Source organism: Bos grunniens, chromosome 21 (genome assembly GCF_055505025.1).
Source record: "Bos grunniens cultivar Pamir isolate PY7600 chromosome 21, Bosgru_T2T1.0, whole genome shotgun sequence".
Lineage (NCBI taxonomy): Eukaryota > Metazoa > Chordata > Mammalia > Artiodactyla > Bovidae > Bos > Bos grunniens.
In genome coordinates this window covers 4,895,736-4,918,220 of record NC_141185.1, presented here as the reverse complement: position 1 = coordinate 4,918,220, position 22,485 = coordinate 4,895,736, and the positions used below count along the sequence as shown (strand labels likewise).

General features: G+C 55.4%; 1 protein-coding gene across 14 annotated transcripts in view; it reads left to right on the top strand.

The window, feature by feature from the left end:
- Positions 1 to 2,025: 2,025 nt before the first annotated feature.
- Positions 2,026 to 22,485, top strand: part of LOC147348992 (uncharacterized) — a 35,171-nt gene continuing 14,711 nt past the window's right edge. For 2 of the 14 annotated variants that reach the window (XM_086365102.1, XM_086365101.1), the window contains exons 1-7: positions 2,026 to 2,126; positions 4,818 to 4,923; positions 5,134 to 5,855; positions 7,535 to 7,650; positions 11,829 to 11,997; positions 12,126 to 12,259; positions 22,089 to 22,164. In XM_086365102.1, coding sequence (XP_086221228.1) covers positions 5,732 to 5,855; positions 7,535 to 7,650; positions 11,829 to 11,997; positions 12,126 to 12,259; positions 22,089 to 22,154 — 609 coding nt within the window. In that variant the 5' untranslated portion in view covers positions 2,026 to 2,126; positions 4,818 to 4,923; positions 5,134 to 5,731 and the 3' untranslated portion in view covers positions 22,155 to 22,164. Of the gene's footprint in view, positions 2,127 to 4,817; positions 4,924 to 5,133; positions 7,651 to 11,828; positions 11,998 to 12,125; positions 12,260 to 22,088; positions 22,165 to 22,485 lie in introns of all 14 variants that reach the window. The other 12 variants (XM_086365103.1, XM_086365105.1, XM_086365104.1 and 9 more) reach the window with 7 other exon arrangements.

Genomic DNA, 22,485 nt, shown 5'->3' with positions numbered 1-22,485 from the left:
CAGAGCCGGGGGCTCCTCCCAGAGCATCGTTCATGTCCTTTCGGGGCTGCAGGAATGACGCCAGGAGGCCGTCTCTGGAACAGCCTCCAGGGACCCCTAGTGCGTAACTACTGACGCTCTCTGGTGGCCGCCTCCGCTCCCACGCAGACTTCCCACGCGCGCGGAGGGCGAGCTGGCGCCCCCTTGACAATGCGCACCCCTCTCGCCTCTGCCCCCGAGAGGCTAGCAACCGGGCCTGCGGGTGTCTGATTGGCCGCGCCGGCTTGACGACAGGGGCTCCTGGCTGCTGATTGGTCCCCGCTGGCTCCGGCTGTTTCCTAGCTATTAATACCATGGCTAATAAACGCTCTCCTGTTGACGAGGATGCTCGGAGCCATGATTTTTTGAAGCTTTCTTGACACCCGTGGTTGGTGCTGGCCTTTCTGTTTTCCAAGTCCTGCGGCCGGGGCTCTAGTCTCTGGGGCAACTTGCATGCTCTCAACCAGGCTGTAAAGGGGGTTCTCGTCCCCTTCTTACGTTATCTGACACTTTAAGGTAGCTCCTCGTCATGGACCCCAAAGACCACTTTATCTTCGTCTACCCAACAGCCCGCCTGTAAATGAGCCCCCTGCCCAAGGCTCGGTGTCTCGTTCGATCGGGTGGTCCATTTTCACTTCCCTGTCTCTAGTGGTGGGCTTACAAATAGCTCAGTCCCTTCTTTACTGCCCAGGAAATCTCCCGACAGTTTTATAGTCACCTACAGGATCGCTGGCCACGGCGCGGGGCGAGGGCGAGGGGGCGGGGGTGTTGTTGGCTCTGAAGCTCCTTTGAAGCGCCCCAGAAGAGCATGGGAGCTCCTTCTAACTTGATACCTCCTGCGGGGACCCTCTGTCTTTCCCCTTAGGGACCCATCACTCATTCTTACCCCTCTGCTGTCACCAGGCGCTTCATCCTTGTCCTCCCGGCTGCCACCCACCTGTCGCCCTAAGATAGATCCTTAGTCCCTTTCAACAGCATTTTGACCTTTGCGAGAGGACATTTGATTGACGGTTCTGCCCACTCTGCCGCTCGGTGCCCGGTAGAGCTGCCGAAGGCGGCACCTGTTAAGGATTAAATCTCATGTGCCAAGTCCCGGAGTCCGAGGCCGTGAAGCTCTGGTCTGCGGCAACATGTGTCGCTGCCTGTTTCCCCGGGGGCGAGGGGCGGGGGGGGCTGTTCAAAGTTGTATGTGTGGGGAAGTGATCTCAAATTTGGAGAGGGGTGCCCTATGGATCTCCCGGTGGGATACGGACCTCCTTGAAAAGTACTTTCCCTATAGGGACACATCTCGTGTCTAGATTACTACAACTCCCTTTCTTAGGGGTACCCCCGCTTTTCTTTAAAGTGGAGGAAACGGACCTCTTGGCAGAGGAGGGGGGCATTGCAGGGTTCTGGGTACCCAGGCTGTAAGCGGCAGAACCGGGAACTCACAACCCGGTTTTTCTGACTCGGAGGTGCACTATGGAGTCTCTTGATCAGAAAAGGACGGGTAGGATAGAAGGGGGTGACAGCCGCCACTTACATTTGGGTGCCGCTTGTCTTGCCTAGGGCATTTTATTTCTCAGGACAATAAGCAGAGAGCATCGTTTTCTTTCCCTAAGCTGCATCCTCTGATTGAGGTTCCGAAATAGCCAGGTGTGCGATCTGCCGCCCCCAGCGCCCCAGCTTTGCCCTTCGCCCGCCCGAGGACAACCACCCCTTGTCCCAGTCTCCCAGCAAATCGTGCACAGAAATCTCCCTCGCTTGGCGCGCGGGGCTCGTGGAGGGAAAAAGCAACAGCGAGCTCAGGGTGTTGGTCATGGCGGCGAGGGGCACTGCGGCAGAATTTTTTCCTCCCTTCTTTGCTGCAATCTGGGTGCGGCTAGAGCAATTTGTCATAGAATCTGGGGGGCTCATTTTTCCGGCCAATCACTTTTGGAGAAATGAGCGCATTGCAGCAGAATGCACTGACGTCAGAGACCACCCCTTCTGCGCCTCCATATAAACCCCACCCAGCCAGCCCCTAGCGCAGACGGCGGAGAGCTGGGATGGAGCGCGCCTTGGCCCGCTGGCCTGGGCCGCGGCTCCTCCGGAGAGCCCGGGCGCCCACGCGAGAACCTCCCTACCCGGTGAGTGGTTGGCCATCCTTTGCCCGAAAGGATGTGCAAAAGGAAGACGACACCCCCTTCTGGGCTGGGCTCCGTCCTACTGGACCTGCCGCGAGATAGATACCCGAGACGGTCTCCTGAAGGCGACCACTTCGCCTGGTCCCCGAGCGTCGGCGACGGAATCGTGTCGGGAAGGAAAGTCTTGAGGCACATTTTCCTGGAGGACGGGGGCAAAAAAGAAAGAATCACAGGGCCCCTTTCCAGTCTAGTCACTGAGGGCAGGCTGGGTGGTCGCGGCCTCAGTTACGAAGAGTGGGAGGAATCTGATCAACCCCCTGTCAGAGGCCAGTGTGCCGCAGTCACCGCGGTCCAAAACCGAGATTTTCTGGGTTTGAAGCCACCTTGAGAATCACGAGTGGTGAGAGACGTGGTGGTGGATGCATTCCCATTCCCTAAGAAATTGGGGGGGAAGCACCCCCAAAGCCAGAGTCTTCCGGGCATATTTTCCCGCTAGTTTTGGCCAGGTTCTTGGTGGCCGTAGGCATCAGGAGTAGAGGTACTTGTCCGCTAGGGGTTCCGAATCCAAGTACACAGGCTAGTGCGAAGCCTACTCCAGTCAAAATTCAGGCAGTAGCATTACCACCCGGTAGCATCTGGCTTATTAAAACAGTGAGAGATACGGCGCCCAAGTGCAAACCTTCCAGAAGCCCCCCCCGGGGACGGGTTCCGTGCAGAAGGGCGGCTGGGGAGCGGGGGCACGGGTCAAGTGATTAGGGGTGCATGCAGAATAGAGGCACGGGGTGGGTTGAGGTGGAGGGAAGGCTGTGTCCTTGGGTCTGGAAGGGGCTGGTCAAAAGGGAAGAGAGAAATACAGAAAAAGGGGGCGTGTTGGGAGAGTTCTGGGCTCTGGGAGCGGAGAACTGGGGGATCGGGGGGTCTTCTCGGTGTTGCGCGATGGTCCTTGGAAGGTTCTGACGTGTTGTGGGCTTTTGATTTTTGATCGAGCCGCCTCTTGCCATTTCCTTTGTCCCTGTCAAGCACCCCCCCACGCCGCCCCCTCCCCACGGTGGGCCGGCGGGCTTGGGGAGGGGGAGCGCGAGCGGGTTGCTACGTGGCAGGTTTCTGGAAGATTTTCTCGCTGGCCGCCAGAGGGCGCCCGCGGCACTGCGGAATTTGGGGGGGCGGGGTGGGGAGGGGAGGTGGCCTTTGTTCTCCTGCTGGAGGGGGTCGGGCGCGGGATTTCCTGGAGAGTTCTGGGTGCATCTACCTAGGGGAGAAATGTTTTAAGACCCCCAGATTCCCTGGGGGAGCGGTTGCAGGATTTCGCGCTGGGTCGCGATGCCGTGGTCGGCACTGATTGCGTGACCTAGGGCGTCGTGGATGAGCGTGGACACAGATGAGTTTATTTCGGCCCGTTTGGGTTTTGAGGGTCTGAGAAGGTGTGGCTCATCTGGGTAGGATAGAGAAGTCGTAAAACGGTTAATTAGGCGCCATCGTGCGGGGGTCTTGAGATTCTTACTGTGGCGGAGAAAAGGAGACGAGATTTGGGGTGGGGTGGGGGGGCTCGGTGGTGGTCTGGATAATTTTAGGCGGTTTCGGCTAACTTTATTTTATTTCCTAGTGGTACTGTATTTTGTATCATGTGTCCAGAGACACATTAAGTGTGTAAAAATAGTGTATTGAAAACTGGGCCTTTATCATTTAATTAATGGATGTGTAATTGCATTTTCTGGAGGTTGGCGCCAAGATTTCGGTATTTTTAACCCATCAAAAGTGGAATCTTGTTCTGAAAAGAACCCTATGGCGACTGTCCCCTTGAAATGCTCAGCTCTGTCTGGTGCCAGATTGACCCCCGCAGTTGGGGGGTGCAGAAGGACCTCAGGACCTGTATGGGGGGGCGAGCGCCCCCCCCGCTCCGCCACATAGAATCCACAGGTGGATTCTGGCTGGTGTCGGCCGGCGTGGTGTTTAGGGGACCCAGCGGCCCTGCGCGATTGGCTGGGGTGGGCTCTGCCCCCCCACTTTCTTAGGCCTGAGACCTGTTGGGCGCCCCCTCCACCTTATGCCAGCTGTGCCCCTGGCAGCTGCGGGCCGGGCGCGGGCGGGAGGCTGGGGTGCGCGCAGGTGTCTGCTCTCGGCTTCTGGGTGCTGGCCGCGCGCCCCCTAGCGGTCTGTGTCTGCAAATGGCTCTCGGCCTGCTAACCTAGGCTTCAGGTTGCGCATGCGCACACCGCTATCACTTGTGCCTTGTCAATCAAATCTTCCTTACCCCCTCCCACTTCTCACCCTCCTCCCCTTTCCGCTCCTCTCCCTCCTCCCGTTTCCGCTCCTCTCCCTCCTCCCCCTCCCCTCCCCGCTTCCTTCCTCCCCCTCCCATTCCCCCGCCCCTCCCATTTGCCTCACCCCCCCTTTCCCCTCCCCTTCCTCTCTCTCATCCCCTCCCCCTCCTCCCCCCTTCCTCTCTCTCATCCCCTCCCCCTCCTCTCTCCTCCCCCCTCTCCCTCCCCCTCCCCCTCCCCCTCCCCCTCCTCCCTCCTCCCCCTCCGCCCCCTCCCCCTCCCCCCTCCTCCCTCCTTCCCCTCCGCCCTCCTCTTTGTTCACTCCCTCCTCCCTCTCCCTCGGACTGTCCCCTCCCTCCCTCTGCTGTTCCAGTGCCGGCCGTTAGAGGTCATCAAGACGGTTTCTAATTGTGCCCCCCTTCCCCTGCCCCAGGGTCTGTCTTCAAGGATGACACCTTCCGTCTGCCTTCCTGCCACCAAGGACCACCTGTGGATGACGAGCTGATGCCCAGGTGCTTGCTGCTCACCTCCGTCTAATGGTACCTCAACCCATCCTGGTGGCAATTGAAACCTGACACAGCGGGCAGAACCCGCCCCCCCCCCCCCACCCCGCTCCCCTGCTTGCACCACCCCCAGGCCCATTAGCAATTAAAAGGCAATTTAAAATTTTAACTAATTAGTTTTAGTTGTAATTAATTCAACTTTAACTAACACCTAGACTTGGCCTTCTAACCTTTGATCTGTTGCAGAGGACGCCAGGAGCAGGGGTTCCTGGATCCCACCAGCAAACAAAGCAACCACTGGGCAGTGACCGCACCCCCAGGCCGCCGAAGATTGAAGAGGACCCGAACTGACCAACCAGCTGTCCCTCTTGGCTAAGTGTTGAAACCAGTGCCCTAGTGAGGGGGCACTGGCTAACCTCGGACTTTCGATGTGCTTTTTGCCTTGATGCTTTGCTTTTCTATGTGCGTCTGCTTCTGTTAACCTTCCATCAACCTGGAGGTTTCACCATCCCAGGGAGGTGTCAGTCTTTCTCAGTCCACCCCGTCATTATCCCCAGGATGGTCTGAAAGGAAGGGTCCCTTTGGGAACTTCTCAGGAGGGAGACCTGGGCCAAGGGCTCGGCCAGCATCTCGCTTGCAATTCCAAGGCCCAGGGTGGGCTTCTGGAAGGAGCATGATTCCCGAGGCCATGCTACTGAACTGCCAGGGGTATCCCCACCTCTTCCAGATCTCCTCGTCCTTTCTGGGGAACTGGGATCGAGAAAAGCAACCTCCCAGGGTGTTGTGAGTGTTGGTCCGATTCTGGGAAGCTGGTAAGGCCAGGCATAGAAGAGGCGGTCAGTAAATGTTTTTCCCAAACAGGTTGGTCGACCACGTCCCCCTCGCCCCCCTCACCTGTCTCACGCTTCTCGTTTATTCTCCCACAGCGCTCCGGACAACCCCAGTCCGCAGGGCTCTCGGTGTACCAGGTAGGGGCCATACTCAGCCAGGGCTCGGGCTGACCTGAGTCAGGACATGCACGGGGCGTGTGGTCATTTCCAGAGCGCTTTGTATGTTCTGTGCCTATGTTATTGCTATGTCAGATGTCCATGTGAGCGAGGCCGCCTCGTTTACAAATGAGAATGAATGTGGCCTCCATTTGAGTAATTTTAAAAGGTGGAGGGCAAGAAGACAGAACTGAGCCCCCCTCCCTGTGGGATGGGAGTGACTCACACTTAGAGTGAGGTCGCTGAGGCTGGAGGAGTGTGAGCGTTTTGTTCCGTTCCTGGCAAGAGAAGGGGTCAGAGTTGGACCCTGGGTGCCATCAGGGGCTGCCCCTTACCCCCACCCCTGCCCCAGAATTCTACCAAGAGCCTTTTGATTTCCACTCCAACGTTTGACAATGGGACAGCCTGTTTGGAATCCCAGCTGCCCGGGGTGGTCTTGGGGGTCTTGGGTGGCCCCACTACTGGTACCATGTGCCGGTCCCACCTCTCAATAACGGTGTGACCTCAAATACATTGCTTACCTTCCCTGAGTCTCAGCTCTTTTCATGGCCTAAATGGGGATTAGGGGGGCAAAAAAAAAGCAACACAAAAAACACCCGCGTTTATCTACCCCACATGGCGCTTTTGAAGGCCAAATGATGTAACCACTATGAAAGTGCTTTGTAAATTGCTGTGGAAATTGCGAGATACTTAGCACCAGGAGGCTGTGCCTCATTATCACATGCCCAGCCTTGTCCCCCCTCCACGCCCCCGCAGTAATAACAGCTAGCACCCACTAGGTGCTGTGTGTTTGTACTCAGTAAATAAATTCCAGAAGAAATAAAAACAGAATTAATTCAACAAACATTTTCTGGACTGCCTACAATATGCCCCGCACACCAGGCCTGGAATGTGATACAAAGATGATGAAAACAAGTCTCTTGGAAGCTAATTGGGGTCCTCGTTTGACCAGCACTTTCTTTCCTCCCCTTTTAAGCCAACCAGTTTTGTCCGGACGAGACAAAAACAACTCCGGCCGCTTTAGAGAAACCCGGCTTGGTGTAGACAATAGCTCCCGGGCTTCTGAAAGGGGCTGATTGGATTATGTGGCAAATGAAGGTGGAAAGATGACTTGGGAGGTGGCAAATGAAGTGGGCGGAGATCTGCTGTGAGTTAATCCAGGCTATTAGGAGGGACCTTTTGTCTTCCAAAGGCTGGCAGGAGCTTTCACCACTGGGTTTTACATCCTTAATGTAAGGACGCATAATTTATGGTCAGTGAAAACTCAGGCCCCAGTGAGATTTGAGTGGGCTGTAAAATTGAGCGTCCTGCTACCAGTGAGTAATTATAGGGGACATTTATGTCTCCCTTTGCAGTTGGCAAAGGCCTTTTTGCAACCATCAATTCATTTGAACCTCACAACTCCCTGTCCGGACCCCGGGCTGGCCTGTACCTCCTAGGGGAACAGAGGCTGTCAAGCGGCCTTCAGATGAGGACATCTGAGGTGTCTGACACAGTAAAGGGAGAGGAGGCCCCCCGCCCCAGCCCCTCCAGTTTCTCAGACCTGGCCCTTCGGCCACAAGCGAGTCCCTCCAAATTCCTAACTTTGCTTTCTCAGCAGCTTCTGAGCCTCCGGGCCTCTCCTGGCCTCCTTTCTAGCCTCTGTCTCTTTCCTTCCGCAGCCCCGCCTCCTGTAAAGCCTATCTACATTCGCTGTCTTCCTTCCTCACCTTCCGTTTCCCCTCCAACCCACCGCTTCGTGGTCTCCTCTGGTCCGTTGAACTCCACCAGCTCTAAGGTAATGACTTTTCTGGAGCTTAACTCCAGACATGTTTCCGGCTCCCGGACGCACGGACACGTATTCAGTGTTTCTCTCACAGTCTTCCCAGCTCCTGGTCTCTGGTGTTGACAGACATCCCTATCCCCTCCACCCCCTGACCTGTATGTAGACGGTACGGAGTCACCTGCCTCTGGCCCTCCTCCTTCTTAACCTCTCCTAGAAGAGTATCCAGCCCTTCCAGAACCTTCCAGAACCTGCCTCTTGGCATCTTCTCTGGGTTGGAGCCCAAACCACCTAGAGCTGAGGCCTCGAGGTAGCTCAGTGTTTCCAAGCTTTTCCACCTTTCTCTCAGTTGCAGAATAGTTATCTTTACCTGGCAGGTCAGGTGGGCCATCGTGCAGGTAAAACCTCATGTCCCCACTATTCGAGGAACTTGAAATAAATTCACTTAAGTGTTCATGAGAAAGTACAGCCAAGGTCGCCATCCAATTTTCTTGTAGGTTAAGTTCCCACAGGAAGGAGCGCAAGGGAGAAGAAAGAAGTGGGGGAAGCGGGGGCAAGAAAGAAGCAAAGACTAGAAAAGTGCCCCTAAGACAAAAAAAAAACAAAAAACAAAAAAAACCAGGAGCAAAGGGAGACTTAGAAAATACGAAAACCCACCCCAAAAAACACATCCAGAGAAAGGTTCCTTCTGGGGTTAGGCAAAAAGAAAGTAAACAGGAAAAAGGTTTTCAATTGATTATCCCAGTGACAAGTCCCAGGAAGCTTTCAAATCAAATTGCCCCATTTTAGGTTTTTAACTCCTTCTATCGGGTTTAACCTCTTTACCTCCCGCATCCTGGTTAAACCCTTCTCCTGGCCCCCTCGCTGGTGATTAAATCCCGAAGGTACATGGAGCCTTTCAGTGAATGAATGGCGAGCAGAAAGAGCCCTCCCCCTCCCCCCAGCTGTGTTTTTCAGTTCTATTCCACTTTCTGCCCTTTTCCCTTAATGAACACAGGGCTAATCTTGGGCCTTGTCAAGGAAGAGGCTGTAGGCCTTAATGAGGTAGCTGCTGGATTCCAATATTCATCTCATAAGGAGCCTTCTTTGTCTGGGAAGGAGAGACACACTGATTATCATAATGAGGTGAACCGCGGCTGCAGGGCAGGGGCGAAGAGGGTCTGAAGCCACACTTCTCATTTTGGTGCTGGAGCCCAGGAACTCATTCTGCTCCCCATTCAAGCCTTTGCCTCTGTCCCAGCTTGCAGTGCATGGAGTGAGGTTGAAAGCTGCAGGCAGCTTTGGGCCACAGATGAGGGCTGCTCTGCAGAGAGTTCCTTTGTTCGACCCTGCGTGCAGACCAGCCATGGGCCAGGGCAACTCAGGCCTCTGGGATCAGTTTTCCAGGAGCAGAGAGACAGAGATGTGGATCAGGCTCACCCCGGACTCATTCTTAGGGCTCCCCGGTGTTAAACCTGTAAGACTTCCCAAAGCTGGAAAAGTAAGTCCTGGGTGAAAAAGTAAGTCCTAGGTGTAGACGCCGTGCAATTGTAGCCGAGCCAGCGTCCGTGGAACGCCCCCTCAGGTCAGGAAGTGGATGGGTATTGGTGCCCCAGCACAGCCCCATCCTCGTAGAAGGGCAGAGGTGGGGGCTCACACTCAGCCCCTTGTATGATGAGAGCCCCCAGCGGTCTGTCGGGACCACTCGGATCCAGTGTCCGAACCCGGCGTCACCCGCTGTACCCACTAACGGTTCCCGTGTCCTGCGCCCCGCCCCGCCCGTCAGTCCTCTCTTTCTGCCCTCATTCTTGAAATCCCTGGAGCCCTTTCTTGTCTTTAGGGAGGGTGTGTCTGAGTCAGAAACTTGCCCTTATGAACCCTAACTTCTGGATGTTCCTCACCTGAAGGCAGATCAATCACGATTAGATCACTCCAGTTTTAAACCTCAGACTCCAGCCAGACCTTCCACCAAATGGGGTGGGGGAAAGGGAGTGGGTGCGGAGAAGTGCAGTGTTTGGAGCAAGAAAACTTGATTAGTTGAAAACTTCCGGTCCTCCCTTCCTCAACTTACCTCTTGGCTAAAGGTCCCCTGGTGTTGGTGGATGAGATTTAGACACGTCCTGAGTCAGCAGAACCGCCTCCCATTCAGCTCCCTAGATGACAGTCGGCCAGCTGGGACCACTCCATCGCTTTTGGTGGTGGTGACCCCAGATGTTGCCCGGACTGGGGGACTGGATGCGGTGGGCACTTCTGAGACTAGGGGGTCCCACCGAAACCTGCCCTCTTCTGTGCAGTTTGTGGAGAGAGCTTAGAGGGCAGCTCCTGGTGTTTCTAGAAGGATTTATTTTAAGTAGGAAAAAAGAAAATCCATAGAACCCTTCATACCCTCAAATACGTATCAATAACTAAAATATCTGCCCCAAAGTCATTAATATTTTAGCATTTGAGAACCCAGGGAGGAGAGTAAGGCAATTGAACTCATCTTCTGAGGCCGCTGGCAGGGGGTGTCTGTGCTCCTGACTCCCGAGTGGACGGTGTGGACTGCTTTAACCTGTGTCCTTGTTTCTGTGGCCCCCCTTCTGCGCCTGAACTGACGCAGCTCCCAGCTCCCTGTGGGCACGGGACACCTGCCCCCACTCCTCCAGCCCGGGGGTCCTGCGGGTCTTCCTGTGTGGGCCCCCGGACTCCCGGGCCCCAGCGGGCACAGCCACCATTAAGTCAATCCCGGAGGCTCCCCCCAGTTCTTCTGACTATTCCGTTATTTTTCTGCTTTCACTGCCCCCTTCTGTGGTCCATCCATCTTCTCTCCCCGACTCCCATTTCCTCATCTGGCCCTCAGGGGGGCGTCCTAGGCCAGCCCACTCCTCCTTTGGGTGTCCCAGAACCAGCCGGCACAAAATGGGGCTCAGTAAGAGTATGTGGGATGTATGTTTGGACAGGTGAGTCAATGAAGGAACTTGACTGTCAAATCCGAGCTGCTAGATGGGAGTCACTGGGAAGCGTTAGGTCTAAAGGGTGTAGGGTGTTGCCCCACCCCCAGCCCCTTTTGAGCGGGGCCCCACCAGTCTCACCCCTTCCTGGACTCACGCATCCATCCCGTCATCCAACAGTTGATCCTTGCTGAGCAAACCCATGGCTTGGCCCCGGGCTGGGCACCTGCCACCCTAGCACGTCACTTGATGGCCTCTGCCTCCCCAGGGTGGGGAGCCGGGGGGTTGCTTCTGCCCAGGGTGCCCTGTTGGCTCCCGGGCGTTGGAGCAGCATGCTCCTGCTCTGTAGAGAAGGCAGGCCGGGGGGGTGCGAGGGGCAGGCCTGCTTTGCCTTGCTGTGGTTGAGTGGCCCCCTTTGAATCCGAAGCCTGGGGAGGGGGCCCCGAACCTGCCCTTCTCCAGGGCTCAGCTGCAGGTCCCAGCCAGCCAGCCCCTCCTGCTCGCCCGGCCTCCCCGCCCATCCTGTAGCTGAATGTGCATGGTCGTCATGGGCCCCCAGCCCTAGAGTTCAGGACTGAGGAGGGGGCTGGGGCAGCCGTGGCATGTGTCCCCTTGGGCTCTGGCCGCACCAGGTCTCTCTCTTGAGTTGGGGGTCCGCGGGCTGGACCCCTCCCTCCAGGATGCCCTCCTCCTCCTGGGACTACATCCAGCTCCCCCGCCCCACCTTTGCGGGCGGGGGCCTGCCCACCGCCAAGGGCCCCTGGCTGGGAACCTCCAGGGGACCTGCAGGCCTCACCTTTCCCAGCTGCCCACCTCGCTCCTCCTCTATCTGGCAGCTCTTCCTCTGGCTTCCCCCCGCGCCCCCGGCTCTGCTTGCCAGATCCGACCTGTGTGCCCTTCCCTGTGCCCCCTTCTCTGGGTTCAGGACCCTCTGCGTCTCGGCCGTCCACTCTGCTTAACACGTTGGTTTCCTTGCCGAGCCCACACCTGTGGTTGCCCGCGTGCTGCCCTGCCCACCTCCCACCTCCATGCCTTTTCCCTGTCTCCCACAGTGCAAGAAGGCCTTCCCCCTCAGGGTGACTCAAGTTTCCAGTGGGTCTCCAGTGCCCGGGGCGCAAGCCCCCCAAACCCGGCAGGCCACCTCCCCCTAGCATCCTCAGGTACCTCTTCCCGTGGGCCTGGCCTCCCAGGCTCTGAGTGACCCTGGGCTGTAGCCAGGCTTTTGCCCTGTCCTCTTCTCCCCATCCTAATCCCCCCAGACCCTTTGTGATCACATCCTGCCAGGTCTGCCCACCCAAGCGCTGTGTCCCGGCGAGTCCCAGGCTCGGCGCCCGTGCCTCCCCAGGCCTTGTGGCCCGTCTGGGGGCTGCTCCCTGGCCTGTTGCTTCCCACACCTCTTCCCATCCTTGCCGCCCCCACGAGCCACCTCCCTCCACCGAAAACCAGATGGCAGGTGAGACCAGGCTCTCTGCCTTTTCTGGGTCTTGTGTGTGTGTGTGTGTGTGTGTGTGTGTGGCTTTTCTGGGGGACTCGCTTTGTCGTCCTTCTAACGTTCTGCCTGTTCCCCCCCGCCACACCAAGGAGCCCCGGCGGCCCCGGATCGTGAACGCCTGGACAGAGGAGGTGGAGGAGCTGCCCTGGAGCAGCGCGTCTTCCGCAGGGTCACCTGGCGTCTCGCGCCTGCCCCGAGCTGCGACGCTGCTGCCTGGCTTGGGGTGAGTTGCGCGCTTTTTTGAGACACCACGATTTCATCAGGCTTACTCAAACATGTCTCAGTTCGAGGAGGTCCACATGCAAACCTGGGAGGGGGTCACTTCCAAGGGCAAGTTCTCTGCCACCCTGACCATGGGGCCGGGCGTTCTGGAAGCCGCTGGGAGCTGAGACCCTTGTGTGCCAGCACGGTAAGTGGGGAGCATTCCCTCGGGTCTGGGCTCCTGAGAACTAGCGCTGGCCAGGCGCACACACAGTAGGTCCTCACAGAGCTTTGCTGAGCGTGGAAATGAAATGAGTAGCAGGACGTTTGCCCTCCGCCTAAAGCCCAGCTCCCGGGCCCCTTTGGAGATGCGGAAACAGCCGTGCCTGTCTGCCTGGAGCTGGAAGGGCGCTTCTGCCCGTACGCCATGGAAACGTCAGTGGCTGTGAGAATGCTGGGTTCTCACGCGCAAGGCTTTGATAATGTCCTTTGATCAAACAGTGGTTTTTGAGAGAGTTCTTCCCTTGGCCTCGTCTCCTCACCCCTGAAATTGCAGCGGGGTGGGAATGTTTTTGTGTGTGTAAATAAAATCAGTAATGGTGGAGCACAAGAAAGCTGGGGTTTTAGCTCCATGAGGCTCTCTGGGCCCGACATTTGTTTATGGGACCATCATTTATTCAAGAAGCGTTGATGGAGCCTTGGGGGCCTGGGGGTGGGGCTCTTCTCCAGGGGCCTGAGGCCAGCTTTGCCTTAAGGACCAGAGGGTCTAGTCAGATGCCTGGGCGGGTCCCATATGGTGATGTGGCCTATGTGGCATCCAGGTCAGGTGGACAGGGGTGCGGGGGCTCCCCTGAGGGCACCTTGCTTTCTGCGGTCACAGCAGAGGAGCCCACGGCAGGGCCTTGGGGATGTTTTCACAGCCAGCAGTTCAGTGGAAGGTGGCTGGCTCTGTGCGCATGTCTGAGACGTTCAGGGTAGCCCCTGGGGTGAATGAATGAAGGCACCTAAGTGGCCGGGATGGCTTGGATATGGGGTCAGAGTTGACTCAACTCCCTTGATGTTTATGGAGGCTCAAGTGGGCCTAGCCCTGTCCCAGTCCCCATGCCTTGATGCTCCACACAGGGTCTCTGAGAGGAAACAGGGACCACGTTGGAGCTGGGGGCCCTGTCTTGGGGTGCACCCGCCTTTATGAGCCCTGTAGCCCAGTGAGCAGAGGGGATGGACCCCCGTACTCCCCAAGGGTCTCCGGGTTCCATCCCAGCTTCTGTAAGGCTCTTGCATCAACCAGATTTGGGGGCCAGCTCTTCCACAGTCCTGCCCTCCTGCCCTGAGTGGGGAATGGGCTGGGGATGGTATTTTGAGCAGGCGAGAAGGGAAGACGTGTCCATACAGGGGGCTGACCCCTTTGTCCACTTGTTTCCACTCCCCAGAGGTTGCAGAGAGGTGGAGAGCGTGTGCCCAGGCCTGATTCCAGGGAGCGGGCACCAGGCGGGCTCCACCCCTTGACATTTACTCCGAGGCTGGCATTTGCCACCTGCAAACATGATGATGTGGAACGGAGCCCGGAAGGGGATCTTTACAAAGGGCAGGATGCGGGCTCCGGGATGTTGTATCCGGAGCTTACCAGAAAGATCTATGTGATTCGTTAGAGCCAAATGCCCACGGTTCCTGGATGCCTCCCTCCTCGGGGACGTCTCGGGAGCCCCTCCAGGTGGGCTGGGCTGACGGGCAGAGTCAGGATGGAGGCCGATCCCCAGCCAGTCCCGGACTTTGCCAGCCCCCCGCCCCTTCTCCTCCTCGGTATTTGGGATGGCCTGTCTTTGGGCTGTGGTGAATTTTAGAGGCTTTGGTGAATGCTCAGTCTCAGGCAAACACATATTTTGGATTTTGTGTGTCATTATGCAGAAAATCGGAGAAGGCAATGGCACCCCACTCCAGTATTCTTGTCTGGCAAATCCCATGGACAGAGGAGCCTGGTAGGCTGCAGTCCATGGGGTCGTGAAGAGTCGGACACAACTGAGCGACTTCACTTTCACTTTTCACTCTCCTGCATTGGAGAAGGAAATGGCAACCCACTCCAGTGTTCTTGCCTGGAGAATCCCAGGGACAGGGGAGCCTGGTGGGCTGCAGTCTCTGGGGTCGCACAGTTGGACACGACTGAAGCGACACCGCAGCAGCAGCAGCAGCATGCAGAAAATGGGGGCTTCCCTGATAGCTCAGTTGGTAAAGAATCCTCCTGCAATGCAGGAGATCCTGGTTCGATTCGTGGGTCAGGAAGATCTGCTGGAGAAGGGATAGGCTACCCACTCTAGTATTCTTGGGCTTCCCTTGTGCCTCAGCTGGTAAAGAATCCACCTGCAATGTGGGAGACCTGGGTTTGATTCCTGGGTTGGGAAGATCCCCTGGAGAAGGAAAAGGCTACCCACTCCAATATTCTGGCCTGGAGAATTCTGGACCATAGAGTCCATGGGGTCACAAAGAGCTGGACACTTTTCACTCAGAAAATAGAGTAATAGGTATACTAGGTCAAGCTCTTCCTTTGAAGAAGCTGAAACGTATCCACCTGCCATTGTCCAGTGTTGGAAGAAAGGATCATTTTCAGGAATATTAATTTTTGGTGGATTGGCCCATCCCTGAGCAGTAAGGGGTGAAAATGAGGCCCTAGCCAGCCAGCCAGACGGTGGGAGGGGTTCCCTGGGCGTTTGTCGTGGTGCTGGGCCGGTCCTCAGGGCCGCCTCTAGCTGAATGCTTCCGGGTGCGCACAGGTATCGGGAAGAGATGGTGATCTTGCTGGAAAGCTGGTCCTCGGGCCCCACCTGCTTCCCCGACCGTGGAGGGGGATTGGGACGGGGGCTGAGAGCATAGCTGCGCCTCTGCGCGTCTGGAAAGCAAGAAAATGCCCCCTTTCTCGCCCTCAGTCTCCCACCTGCAGGTTGCTTGTGGGACTGATGGCAGCTTTCAGGGCCCCTGACCCAGTGTCTCCTGACTCGTGACTCAAACCCCAAACGTATTTCCAAGCACATTTCTCCAAATAATGTAAAAAACTGGCAAGACTTAAGGGCAACGGGAGGCATGTGTTTCTTATTCATTCATTTACATGAAGGAACTTAAATGTGTGTGGTTTTTTTTTTTTTTTATGACCAATCTGACTTCCAGAAAGAAAAAAAAAAAAATCACCCGTCTTTAATGAGCTTGCTAATGAATTTTTCCTTGAAAAGAGGAAGGCAGCTTTACACAGAAGGGGTTGTGGAGGGAAACAAATTAAGGCCCCAAAGGGTTAAAGGGCAGTGGACAGTGTAGAAGCCGCCATTGTGAGCTGAATCAGAAGGTCTGGGGTGCTGGGAGCATTTTCTTTAGAAGACTGACATTTAACAAGTTGCAAATGAGCCCCAAGAACTGGTTCCTTTTTCCATCTGCGGCTTTGAGCTCTGCCCCCTGTCCTAAAGAAGGACTTAAAGGAGTCTGACTACCTTGGTCTCCCATCCCCGGTTTGAACAGATGGAAAATTCTGGAAAAGAGTTAGTTACAGCTTTCCAAATGAGGCCATCTGAAGCATGGGGTCCCCATGTTGAAAGGAAGAGAATGGTCTGTAGGGGAAGGAGTGGAGGCTTTCACTCTGGGGCACCTCCCCCTAGTTCCAATGGGCAGCCCCAAGTCCCAGCTGCCTGCCTATGGCTTCGGGAGGCTGGGCCATTTTTTCGGTGGGTGTTTATGGCAGGAGTTAAGCTGAGGTAGCGCCCCGTTATGGGCGTGGCATGAGTCAGTGTTTTGGGGCCGGGAGGGAAGAGAATGAAGGGACCCTTGGAAATCCACCAGGAGGAGGTCAGCCCTCTACAGTGTCCACTCCCAGGCACAGCTCCCCCCCCCACCACATGCTGCAGCAGCAGCAGGAGGGATCTCAAGTTCACTTGGATCCAGCAGAGGTCGAGGGTCCCCTCCTCAGTCAGTGCCCAGGCGACATGCTAGCAGTGCCCAAGAGGCTCATTTCTGAATGCCCACACATCCTTGAATTCCTAGTGCCTTCCAGATTTTAGATACTTGGCCCCTTATCCCCACCTTTGGGGAACTCACCAAGGGCCTCGGCGGTCGTGAGGGGCCTGCAGGCAGAGCAGGTGCAGGACGGCCGAGGCCGGGGCAGGCCCCAACTTGGGAAGGGTGTGTGTGTGTATGTGTGTGAGAGAGAGAGAGAGGAATTAATTAAGGGAGAGGAGAGTGGTGGAGGGTGTAGTCATGACTCTCCTAATTGCTCTCCAATTTCTTTGGGCTTCAACAAAAATCCAGATGGAGGGTTCTTAAGTCCTCCTTCCTGGGAGTCGGGGGGCCAGGGTGGCGGGGGAGGAAGGCTGCCCACCACCTTCTGCCGGGCGTCTCTTTGCAGAGTGAATAGGGTCTTTGGCAGGGGTTTAAGGAGGGGACTTAGCCTGGGAGCTCCCAGGGCGGTGCAGATGGAGACAAAGGCCCCGCAGAAGGAATGTGGGGAGCCCCCCACGGAGAACAGCCACCTGGGGATAATTGGGAGGCCCAGCGCAGATGAGTTTTCCCAGGTTCTGTGAATACATTCTCTCAATAGAAGGTGCCCTTTCTTCACATGAAAAGAGGAAACCTCAATTACCTCCCCCTGAAACAGAGTGTGTGTGTGTGTGTGTGTGTGTGTTCCCTCCGGGGGCTACGGCGGGGCCCCTCGCCCTTGTGTGCATGGTGGGGGCTCCGAGGCGCATAGACGAGAGGCCGCACAAAGCATGTCCAGCTAGCTGCCCCGTCCGCGCGACCCCAGACCAGCCCGGACTCCCCCGACCCGGGGCTTTCTCTTTGCAAGTTTCTCAGGAGGGGGAAGCGAGTCGCCCTGCCTGTAAACAAGAATCTGATCAAACGGGCCTGATGCCTGAGAAACAGCCAAAGGAGACAGGAGTCCAGGGTGGAAAGCTGGGGAGAAGGCTGGTCGGGGGTGGGCAGAGACTGACCGCACGTCTGTGCTGGCCGTCCAGACTTACAGTCGTGCTGGGCCTTCCAGCCCTTCTCTGGGCTGTTCCGTGGAGTTGGGGATCAAGTCATTCCTTCGGGTTAGGAAACTGGGGCTTCTGTGGCTCCGAGATCCACTTAGGAAAGGTGAGAGAGGTGGGCAGTCAGCAGGGGGCTCAGGGTCGGGGCCACCCTAAGCACGGGGGCCTTCTGAGCTGGAGGGAATCAAGTTGGCACTCTCGCTGCCCCCAACTATCCCAAGGACTCAGGCCCTTCTGGAGGAACCCAGGGCAGAGTCCCTGCCATGGGATGAAAGCATCCTGGTTCTGAGTCTCTGCTGGTGACTTTGTTGCTGCTGGCTTCTGGGCCTCAGTTTCCCCATCTGTAAAATGAGGCAGTAGCCTTTCAGTTGTCTGTATTTAGTGAAGCAGAAGAAGCCAGGGATGTTGGCGCTAGAAAGACAAGGGCTCTTTCACCAGAGGAGGGGATGGGGGTCCCTAGGTGTTCAAATTGGGCCCCTACTGGCCTCCTGGCTGGGGGCAGGGACCCCCTGCTACTCAGGCCTGGTCAGTCAGAGGAGAGAGTCCAGATTGGGCACTTTGGGTGCCCCAGGGTCAGGCAGCAGCTCTGCATTGGTCTTCTAGGGACCTGGTTCCAGCCTATGCTCAGGTCCCACTGTGACTATGACCTTGGTCCCCGATGGGCCTCAGTTTTCCTATCTGTGAAATGGGGGCAGTGCAGGATCACGGTCACCTCAGGGTCCATGGGGCCCTGAGTTCCTTCCAGCTGCTCAGGGGTTTGTTTGCTGAGTCTTGAGAGTCAGAGGGCTGGAGATCACTGGTCTTCTGTCTCTCCACCCTCTTTTACTTCCAAGACAAGGAAAGCAGAGACCTGAGGGAGCTGGGTGTGAAGCCCACCGCCCGTGGCCAGGCAGCAGGGTTGGCAGTCGTCAACCAGTCCTCTCGGTCAGCTCTTTGTGAACACGGATCCTAATAAGGCTCGTGGCCCAGAGCAGCTCAGTGGACTATTCTTCCACACAGGTGGGCCGCCGGCCAAGCCTGGAACACCTTTCTGGGCCGTGTAATGAGCCTGGCCCGTGGCTGCGGTCCCAGGAGGGTGTGCCAGGCCGCACCCTTCCCTGCGGCTCGCCCCGGGGCCTTTCGGTCAGGAGACCCTCCGCGGTACCTCCGTGGGTGCCTTGGCCCGGTCCGCGGAGAACTTCCTGAAAAAGCCATCAGGCAGAGAGGCAAAGTTCTGGAAAAGCGATCAGTCGCCTGCCCCGCTGCCCATCCCAGACTCAGTTTTGCAAACATCTCTAGCTGTCTCTTTGTGCTTCGGTGCATGGTAATAAAGAGCGCACAAACCCACGGCCAGGCCTGCACCCGTGATCACCATGGTGGGCTACAGCCTTTGTTTGCTGACCTTGGTTGCTACAATACCTGCGAGCTGAAATGAGGGATCGGGAAATTGCCAGCTTCAATTAGACCGGCAGCCTGCCTTCCCAAGTGCCTCTGCCACTCTATCCATTAACGGTAAACATACGCCAAATAGGCCTTAATTCTCTCTAATTGCCCACTCCTGAAGCAAAGAGTGAAATTCCAGGAAGAGGCGTATGTAAACAGCCCCCATTCCCTGGCCGACTAAAATTAGAGGACTGATGGGGGCCGGTGAGAGGTTGGTGCGGGGGGGACGTGATTTCAAAAGCTGTCCCAATTACCTCTCCTATTTTCATAAATGAGCCCGTAATGTTCAGGGCCCTGGCCTTCACAAAGGTACAGGAAATGAGGTCCGCCAAGAGCTTGCATCTGTTGGGGAAAGTTGTGAGGGGGTGGTCTCTCCTCAACAGGTAGGAGGGCGAGGCTGATGACTGTTGGATAAACTGCGGGCTTCTATTTCTGAGAATCAACATTTTATGAAAAAATCGTCCTTTTCCATCTTTCCCCTGCACTCAACACCCACAAATGATATATATGTATTTTTTTCAATTTCAATACAGTATTTATTGTATAGAAGAAAAGTAGATTGATTAGTAAATAGTAAAAGGTTTGGGGGGAGAAATATATTACAGTAGGAAAAATTCTTTAAAATTTTTATTTCTTTAAATCTATTTTTTAATTAGAGGAAAATTGCTCTTCAGTGTTGCGTTGGTTTCTGCCCTACAACACAAGTCAGTCTCATATATATATATACACACACACACACACACACATGTAATTATGAGTGATCCACAAATGATTTGTACCAGACATGCCAGATCAAGGAGGTCCCATTTGCCCCTAGAATCGAGGAACTTTAAAAATCTTGAGAGGCAGTATACATGTAGCTAATTGATGATATTGAACAGCAGAAACTAACACAACATTGTAAAGCAGGTATCCTCCGATTAGAAAAAAAATATCCTATGATAAACCGTAGTGGAAAACAATATTAAGAAAAGAATGTAAATATATGTATCACCGTGCTGTACCGCAGGAAGTAGCAATGTTGCTAATCAACCATACTTCAGTAAAAAGAAAAAGAAAACATTTCCTGAGAAGCAGAGCTAGGGTTTTCTAAGCCTTGTAAGCTCTGGAGGATGATTTTGGTGTAGTCAGCAGGGCTTCCTGCATGCATCCTGAGCGCAGCACGTGCGTTTATGAGTTCTCCGATCAACGTTGCTTGCGACAATTGTTCCTCTGGACCCTAAAAGGAAGCTCGTGTTTTCCTTTGGTTCCAGACACTGACTCATCTCTGCAATGTCTTCATCTGTCACAATTGCAGCCCAGCACCGCAGGGCTGATCCATCACCACGGTCGCAGGGCTGGGACACACGGAGCTCAGAAACCAAGGCATGACTTTGCCGGGGCAACGTCTTTAGTCGCAGCCCGGGGGTCTGCGTGAAAGTTGGGTACGAACAACCAGGAAACTCTGAGGGCTCCCGGGGTCCCTGGGGAAAGAAGCAGGAAAAAAAACCCAGATGCCCTGAGCTGCTTCTGATTTCCCCAGTCCTATTAAAAGACACCAAAGAGAACCAAAGCGGAAAGACATAGCAGAGCCCTTTCCTACCTCTTTGGCCTGTGGGAAAGGGCGGTGACTGTGGTCTTGCCGTGTGTTCCGGGTCTAGAGCCCGGCCGTGCTCTTAGGACTGTGGAGATGGTGACAGGGCCACCCCTGGGTGCTCATGGGTCTCTGAGGAAGGGCTGGAAACTCTCCCGGAGTGGGGGGTCCGCAATACGGCCCAGAGCACCCTTAGATAACCAGTGTACCCTGGTCACCCATGGGCTGATGACTGCTTGATTAACTCTGGTTTTTTAAAAAGACTTCCTGTTTTTTGCTTATAAAATCAACCAGTCAGGGGAATAGAGTGTTTGGGAAGCTCAAGGTCAGGGGAGGAATTCTCAGGAGGCTTGGAAGCAAGAGGTGAGCCCCCTGGAGCCCTGGCCAAGTCTTGGGCACCCCAGTGAGTGAACCATGGGCAAGGGGGTTGAAGTACCCAGATGGCTTAAGTCAGGGCAGGGGGCTTGGAGAGGACCTCTTCCTTCCTTGGGTTTCCTTGGAGGGCTACTGGACTCTCCTTGTTCTTTCTTCCTTTTCTCAAGTTTTAATTTCTCATTCTTGCCTTGATTTGGCTCCCTCCTCACCTTACAGTGCCGATCAAACCTCAGTCATCAGGTAAAAGAATTAACAGGGACCTTCTGTGTAGCACAAGAGAACTCTATTGAATACCCTGTGATAACCTATCATGGAAAAGAATCTGGAAAAGAATAGATACATGTATTTGCATCACTGAGTCACTTTGCTGTACACTTGAAACTAACACAATATTGTAAACATCAACTATGCTTCAGTATAAAAAACAAAAAACAAAAAACACACCAAACCCCCCTTAGTCATCACAGACCACCTGTTGGCCACACTTACCTACCAGAGCCTCCTGGGTATATGTTCAACATCAACTCCCTTAACATATTTTTAGAAAATGACTAACCTTTTTTTTTTTTTTTTCTGAGCAGTTTTAGATTTATAGAAAAAGTGAATGGCAAATATAGAGCATGCTCGTCACCTGCCCCCCACCCCCGTTTCCCCCGAGGTCAACATCTGGCATCAGCGTGGCGCACTCGTTGCCATGGATGAGCTGACCTTGAGAATGTAGCTGTTAACTGAAATCCATGGTTTCTATTGTTCTTTGTATCCTACAGTCTGTGGGTTTTGACAGATGTATAATGACACGTGTCTATCACTGGTCAGCTCGTTCTTTTTAAACTTTAAGGCAAATACTTGATGTCAAAGATTTGACAAGCCTGGTCAGGGCTTTTTATATGGGGCTGGTGAAAACTTGTAGGTAAATTGTTCAGGTGAAGCCGTCTGTCCGGGCAGCCCTGTCCCTTCATCTTCCATCTCATGGTTTTAGGACATGCTGCTTATTCAGGACCCCACAACCCTGGCGTGGTCCTCAGCGTACTTCCCTAGTCTCAGCCAGGGCCCGCTGCCCTCGCCCCTCATCATGCGCACGCTACCCTGCACACGCTGACCCTGGTTCAGCTGTGCCCGCAGCGCCCTTCTTCCTGGTAGAATGCGCTTCCAGGAAGCCTTCTATGCAGCCTTTGAGTGTGTCCAGCTCCAGCTGTCACTCACGCAGTGACTCCGAGCCTCTGGGTTCTGTGAAACAGCGTCTAGCAGCACGGGTGGCAACAACCCACCCTGAGGGCCTTGGGGTCATGTCCACGCCAGCCCCCGTCAGCTCCAGATATACCTGGAGCTGGGAGAGGGGGAGCTTGGCAGGTGAGAGCACTCGTGAGTGAGTGTAAAGAGAAGAGAAAGGCTTGATTTCATCAGTTCCACCCTTGAAGTTGGGGCGTCTCTGCTTCCGTTGGGTGAGATTCTCTGAGTGACCCGGTGCTTTCTCGTTCCAGCCGAAGCCATCATCTGGAATCCTCCGTGGTCCAGGACCTCGAACCCGCCACCCCAGCACCCTCTAGCTCCATAATCGTAAGTTGTTGGGGGTGTGGGGGGCACATGTGAGGTTGGTCACCGATGGAGGCGGGCTGCCGCCCCGACAGCCTCGTGGGGAGGGATGGGTGAGCACTGGTCGGAGGTCCCCGCCCAGAAGGGGGTGCCCAGGGAGCCAAGCTGAGTGTGGACCTTGCGGGCTTGCGTTCAGAGGCGCACCCCCACCCTCCTCATGGCATCTCTGTGGCAAAGGGATTCTACAGGTGGCCTCAAGTGCCAGACCCCCACAGAATTGCTCCTCTTTCACAAAGGAAGTGAATGGCCCTTTCATGACCGAGCCCCACTTTGGCTCTTGTGTGG